At 49.8% G+C, this 7,514-nt stretch overlaps 1 protein-coding gene across 1 annotated transcript; it reads left to right on the plus strand.

The window, feature by feature from the left end:
- The first annotated feature begins 2,597 nt into the window (after positions 1–2,597).
- On the plus strand, positions 2,598–4,598 carry LOC123114056 (DIMBOA UDP-glucosyltransferase BX8). The gene is made up of 2 exons (XM_044535417.1): positions 2,598–3,356; positions 3,419–4,598. Exons 1-2 carry the CDS (start codon positions 2,864–2,866, stop codon positions 4,300–4,302), a joined length of 1,377 nt encoding a protein of 458 aa, XP_044391352.1. The 5' UTR covers positions 2,598–2,863; the 3' UTR covers positions 4,303–4,598.
- The last annotated feature ends 2,916 nt before the right edge of the window (positions 4,599–7,514 follow it).

The following is a 7,514-nucleotide window of genomic DNA, read 5'->3' on the forward strand; positions in this document are numbered from 1 at the left end:
TGTGTATAGAGGGGTAGAGGGAGGGAAGCCGCACCCATCTATGCCACGACGCTGCCCTCCCTCTCCCTCGTAGTCCTTCTACTTCTCTGTGAGGCTTTCCGAAGCCCTACTGAGATTTCTCCACCACCACCACCACCACGCGTGTCGTGCTGCCGGAGGACTCGAGCTACTACTTCACCATCACTCGCTGGATCGAGGAGGTGAAGGCATCATCAAGCCGTATGTGTATTGAACGCGGAGGTGCCGTCCGTTCGGCACTTGGATCGGGAGTTCGTGGGACGGATCGTGATTGGATCGCGAAGACGTTCGACTACATCAACGCGTTTCTCAACGCTTCCGCTTAGAGATCTACAAGGGTATGTAGATGCAATCTTTCCTCTTGTAGATGTTCATCTCCTAGATTGATCTTGGTGAGCGTACGAATTTTTTTGTTTCCCATGCAACTTTCCCCAGCAGCAACATGGTTGTGCATTTTTGGTCCTCTGGACCCAGTTTCGACAAATGAAGATTGCCAATCTCGGCTTTGTCATGTAGCATGTGAGGTGTGTTTTCCCCAATTCTTCCTGACTGGACATGGGGGGCCTTTTCTTCTCAGTGGCAGTGATTTGCTTTGTACATAGAGCCCACCAACGTCTCTTGGTTTGTATCGACGACTTCTTGAACACTACAACATGTTTGCCTAGCTCCGGTGGTGATCTATAATTCTAAAGGTGGCAGCAAGCTCTGCTCACAGCACAACATCGGTGGATGCAGGAGGGATGAGGTTTCGGAACCCCCGAGGATTTGGATGCAAGTCTTTAAGGGTGTGCTTGTAAATAAGGATCTGGTTTAATATGTGGATGTTGTCCTTTTCTAGAGAGAGAAAACATCTTTGAGATTGATGCAGATATATAAGAGCACTTTTGCTATTTATTAGGTGCGCGGGAGAGGGAGGTTGTCGACGTTGAAGAACATGAGGTCAGTGTGGTTTAGAGGGATGGCCTTGGCTGAAGGTAGCACGGTATTGGCGGGCGCTCATGTGCATCGAGGAAAACCCTAGATCTGGGTCTCCTAGATTGGATGATGGCAGACTTTTGTGACATTCTCCCTCCCGGGGGCATTGTTTTGGAGCAGATTCTAAATGGAGGGGCCAACATGTGGAGTATTGTTACATCTACCGTGTTGAAGACGACGGTTCTCGACAATGTGATGCAGTGGAGTCTTGGCGTTCGATGCTGGTTGATGGACGCGCGCAGACTGGTGGTGTTGTCTGGCGTCATGGTGATGTCGATGGCAGTTGGGTCTGGCAAGATCAATACGACGATCCCTCCTAAAGATTGGACGGTGGAAGATGGTGGCGGCAGATCCTAGAGCGTGCACATGTGGTGCATGTTGTGGGTCAGCTAGATCGGTTGGTGCTCTTGGCTCGCCGTGTGTGTTGATGCAGTCAGGGCACATCATAAACCTTGGATTGATTCTTGTGTTTATTTTGTCCGACTATGTTGAATAACATAATAAAAATGATTATGTGCATCGCTCGACACAGAGGCCCGAGTTATCCTCTTTTTCAAAAAAAATGTGCCTCTCACCGCGTGGGGGTGGGGGCTGTTAGGCCGGTTGTTCTGGCATGGGCATCGGGAAGAAGATGGACAAGATTTGTGGGGGGCTGGAAGGTTGAAGAAGGCGGGGCAACCGTTGGATTTAATCCAACGGCCCACTCAAATTGACTGATATTTTTGTCTTCAGCTAACCGTTGAATATATAAGAGCAGGTACCACACTACCAGTGCCACCTGAGCTTTGCTAATGCTGAGAATATGTGCTCATATATTGGAAAATTGCTAATGGAGCTCAAGCTCCATGCAGCCCAAAATTTGGAAAAACTAATTGGAGCATAAAAGATTCTGATTTTTTTCACGTGTACATAGGGATGTTGTCTACAATTGTTCAAAGTTTCATGATGAAATATATTATGATGTGAGATACAAAAAATAAAATCATGTATTTTTAGCGCATGCACTTTTCACTATAAAGGATCAATTTTCAGACGAAAAACTATGAAGTTCATGGTTTTATCGTTTTTATGTAGATTGTCTAACAACATATTTCATCATGAGAAACACACTTGGAGACTGCATGCCTATGTACATGTGTTTTTTTTTCAGATTTTGTTTTTCAAACTTCAAAATGTGGTTTTTCAACTTTTCGAAATTTTGGGCTCCATGGAGCCTGGAGCCTAACAACAATTTTGCTATCTTGTGTTTGATAGAGATGCATTTATTTATCGGATGTTCCATTACTTAGGCAATTGAGAATTTTGTTTGTGTCAGTTGATTCGGTGGAGTAGCAGCGGCATAGCCCTGAGGCCAAGACGGGGAGATCGTGGCGTCCCTCACAAGTCCTCATCGGTACCTCGAAGGAGGGGACGACGCAATTTGCCGTTGCATCTTGTGGCGGTCGCCAACGCCAGGGTTCGAGGCGGGATTTAGAGGAAAAAAGCGAGGGCAGCGGCAACACGATAGAGGCCGAGGTGGTGGCAAGGGCAGGGTGGGATCGCAATGCACACGCCGTGTCGATAAGCGGTTCGCCCGGCATCGGGCAGTGCGGTTCAAGGAGGAAGAAGTGCGCGGAAGGAGGAAGATGGAGCTATAACCGTTGGATTTCCTTCCAATGACAGGGGCAGATTGACTCAAAAAAAAAAGGCAACTCAACCACAGGTAGTTCCTATAAATGAGAACATCACTAAACGTTCTTGAAATTCGTGCAAGTATATTAGAGCAGGTACCACACTACCAGTACCACCGGACTACCGGAGCTTCCTGAGTCACGAGCCCAGCAAAAACCATGCTCCCCTGACATCATCGCCGTACTGGCCGGCGCCAACCATGGCGTTGGGGGGCAGCACGGTCGCCGGTCGCCGTCGCCACGTGCTGCTATTCCCGCTGGCGTACCAGGGTCACATCAACCCCATGTTCCGGCTAGCCGGCATCCTCCACGCCCGCGGCTTCGCCGTCACCGTCTTCCACACCCACTTCAACGCCCCGGATCCATCCCGCCACCCAGAGTACCGCTTCGTCCCCGTCCCCGACGGCATGTCCGGCCCAGCACCCGTCGCTATCGAGGACGTCGTCTCCCACATCCTCGCGCTCAACTCCGCGTGCGAGGCGCCCTTCCGTGACCGCCTGGCCGCCGTCCTGGAAGAGTACTCCAGGGACGCCGTGGCGTGCATCGTCGTCGACACTCACCTGCTGTCCATGGTGGAGGTGGCCACGAAGCTCTCCGTGCGCACCCTCGTCCTCCGCACTGGCAGCGCCGCCTGCCTCTCGTGCTTCGTCGCCTACCCTCTCCTCATCAAGAGAGGCTACCTCCCTGTGCAAGGCACGTAGCATAATCCCCACGTTTATCTTTTGGATAGATCGACTGACCCTGGTTTGTTGCAGAGTCGGAGCTGGAGACGGAGGTGACCGAGCTGCCGCCGTACCGGGTGCGCGACCTGATGCAGCTCGGCAGGCGCCACGACCTGACGTGCAAGCTGCTAGAGCGCGTGGTGGGGGCCGTGAAAGCGTCCTCCGGGTTAATCCTCAACACTTTTGACGCGCTGGAGCGGCGGGAGCTGGTGAAGCTCCGGCGTGACCTCGATACGCCGGTGTTCGACATCGGCCCGCTCCACCTGTTCTCGCCCGCCGCCGCAGCCGAGAGCAGCCTGCTGCGGCAGGACCGGAGCTGCCTGAAGTGGCTGGATGCGCAGCCAGCGGCATCCGTGCTGTACGTGAGCTTCGGCAGCCTGGCGTGCATGTCAGCGCGGGACCTAGTAGAGACTGCGTGGGGCATCGCCGGCAGCGGCGTGCCGTTCCTCTGGGTGGTCCGGCCGGGCCTTGTAGCCTCGGACGGGCTGACGCGGCTGCCGGACGGGTTCGAGGCGGCGACGAGCGGGCGCGGGATGGTGGTGGAGTGGGCGCCGCAGGAGGAGGTGCTCCGGCACGCGGCCGTGGCCGGGTTCTGGACGCACGGCGGGTGGAACTCGACGACGGAGAGCGTGTGCGAGGGGGTGCCGATGCTGTGTCGCCCGCACTTCGGCGACCAGATGGGGAACGCCAGGTACGTCGAGCACGTGTGGAGGGTGGGCTTCGAGGTCGCCGGCGCGCTCGAGAGGGGCGGCGTGGAGGCCGCCATCCGTCGGCTCGTCACTGGGAGCGAGGGAGCGGAGATGCGGGCCAGAGCCAGCGAGCTGAAGAAGGCGGCGAAGGAGTGCACCGGCGAGGCCGGCTCGTCGGCCCTCGCCATCGGTAAGCTGGTCGATCACATGCTGGTACTAGTACTGTAGGACGTGACCGTACGCTCATTAATGTGCCTCTTGTGCTATTTTATGTCGTTTTTCAATGTGTTCAACGGTGTCAGTTCGAATCTCTGTTAATTAAGTACTCCGATGTAAAGAAATATGATAGCTTTTAGATCATTCGTGAATGATCTAAACGCTCTTATATATATCACTAAATGATCTAAACGTTCTTATAGTTCGAAGGGGTATTTATAAGTCAGCCTTCCCTTTGGTTCTCAAGTGTAAATTACAAGGAAATTTACGCATTTGTGTTTTATATAAGTTAGGTGTGGGACGAACAAGTTGATGAGGTTATTTGTATGTGTTCCAATATTCGTATGGTTGACGCCATTCTGGCATAATCTTGTGCTGTTGTCATGCATGATTCAGACTTCCTATAAATAATTATATACTCTAAATACTCGTGATACATGTTGAGAAGACTCGTGATACATCTGCGAAGACTTCATACTAGATGACAGTGGGTTCAAACATTGGGTATTTCTGTGTTTTGTGCTGTCATGCATGATCCACACTCCCAATATATAATAGCATGATTTTGTAAGGTATTCATGATGCTTAATGCTAAGACTTCATGCTAGTTGGCAGCCAGTTCAGAAAAATGGTGATTTCGAGGAGTACCGGAATATCGGCACATACCGAGAATTCAGACTGGATTTTGTTTTCATTCAAAATTTTGTTAGTAATTATTTTAGGATAAAGTAAGCATATCTCATTACAAAATTTGAAGTTTGTGAATATTTGCCTGACTGAGGATGTTCCATTACTTCCAAGTCAAGCGGATATAATCTGCCTTTCTGCCCGTGTCACAACTAGTCATACATTTTCATGTAAAATTTTTTAATTTGAAAACTTGTGGCAAGACGAAGCTCTTAAGAGTTCTTTCTCTCAAAGGATTTTCATAGTAATTTTAAGGAAATATAATCCCTACTAATTTTTACTACGTCAGTTGTTCGACTCGTATTACTGTAAAGATTTCTTTTTGGTAAGGATATTTTTTTTGCGAGAGTTTTTTTTAATCTATTCATCATCTGTCATGATAGTACAAGGAACGACATAAGTAACAAAAAATACACAAAGTCCTGAGGACATATAGCGACGACTACAAGGACTGGAGCGAGTCAATGACATGCCGCTATCATCACCCCTCCCTTGATGGAGTCGAACAAAACTTGTTGTAGTACACAGCCAGAAAGTCGTGGTGCTAAGGTCCCACGTGACCAACACACCTAAACAACAACCATCGATGAAGAGAAGCATGGATCAAAAGAATCAAATCAGTAGACAAATGACCGAGGACAAACGAATACTGGATCCAAAATGATCCACTGAAAACCTGAACCGGTCGAATCACATGAGATCCATTGGAAACACACCATCACATGCCATCCGACGACGCTAGACCCACCATGGGAATCGAACACGGGAGACATTATTCCTACTAGAAGACATCACCGCCGCCACATAGCCCTAACCGAAGCACTGGACCAAACAAGAACGAGACCGGGTTCCCTTCCGCCGGCGAGCGGTTGGGGTCCTCCGCACTTCCATGGCCTAAAGGCCATCAGAGGCGGGGCGGACCAAAGACTGCACCGACGGGAGGATGGGGAAACCCAAGTCGCCTCGGTGTCGCCTCTTTCCGTAAGGATCCTTTTACACAACATTTTATAAAAATATTACACCCGCTCAAACCTCACAAAATAGTCCCTTGGTTTTTCCCGTGAAGCAATCAAATAACAAAATTCTTGTGGGATTTGAATGCACGTGACATCTCGACCCTGTGAAATTTCTTACTCCAAAGAGGGCCGTAAGAATTAGCTATTGCCAACTCAAAAGAAAAGGATTAGCTGCTGCCCATGGAATGGAAGGATATTTTTATACAAGTTCATCCTCAGGACCTCAAGTTGAGTGCATGTACGTGTATGTGAGCATATATGATTGTACTGTGTTAAAAAAGGTCGGCAAGAACTTGGAACTGAGATGCATCACGCGTGCATGAACAAGCAGGACTGGCCATACCGAAGGTGCGATCATGATCTTATCCCTTTCTCATCGCAGGGATCATGATCTTATCCTTAACTTCCTGGTGCATACGTACACCAACGAACCCAGCAAAAGCCCTCACCCTTATTTGCAATAATATATCGCGCACAGAGTGATGCTCACGCACGCACGCGGTCGGGCGTTCCAGAATGACGTGATCGTGTCTGCATATACAGCGTGCCGTACCCGGCGAGGCCACGGGATGGTGGTGCCGTTCGGATGAGGGCTTCGAACACGTCAAACCCTAGCTAGCTGGTCCGTAGTGGCTATAGTACCTCCGACCTTCAAGCCGGCTCTGTGCATGCATAATTGCATACACGCGGTCAAGTCCTCTGGTCTTTTTTTTAGAAATATATGTACGTCTTCTAGAGACTTGGCCCACATCCAAACGAGTCAAGTTCAAATGAGCTAAACTTTTTTTAACATCAGTACACGCGCAAGCGCTCATACATACGCGAACGCACACACGCGCATCCTACCCCTATGAGCACCTCCGAGAGACTGAGCCGGCATGTCATCTTGAAATTTACGAAGTCACTGTAGGCGCCTCGTCGTCGACGGGAACTTCTCCTACCACTACAAGCGCATCGCCGGAAATTCAGAAATAAATACACAAATAATGCGAGCACCATGATTTGAACCCTGATGGGCTGGGGATACCGCTGTCCCTCTAACCATTCAACCACATGTTGGTTCGCTCAAGTGAGCTAAACTGGACAGTGAGCACAACCTGAGTTATAGGTAGACCGAGGCAGCAGACCTACTAGTAGAAAGAAAATGACAACTCGCCGTATACATCATCGTGTGTGAAATAGGGGTGTCACAAATATTTAAGATGATGAACCAACCTGTGGTTGAGATGGTTAGGTGGACAGTGGTATCCCCAGTCCACCAGGGTTTAATTCCTGGTGCTCGTATTTATCCTGGATTTATTTCAGGATTTTCGGCGATACGCTTTCAGTGGGAGGAGACGTTTCCGTCGACTACGAGGCGCCTACGGTGACTTCGTAAAGTCTCAAGATGATATGCCGGCTCAGTCTCTCGGAGATGCTTACAGGGATAGGGTGTGCATGTGTGCGTTCATAGAGATGAGTGTATGCGCGTTTATATGAGCGCTTGCTTCCATACTGTGTTAAAAAAACAAATATTTATGA

This window comes from Triticum aestivum, chromosome 5B, assembly GCF_018294505.1.
Source record: "Triticum aestivum cultivar Chinese Spring chromosome 5B, IWGSC CS RefSeq v2.1, whole genome shotgun sequence".
In the NCBI taxonomy this organism is placed as follows: Eukaryota; Viridiplantae; Streptophyta; class Magnoliopsida; order Poales; family Poaceae; genus Triticum; species Triticum aestivum.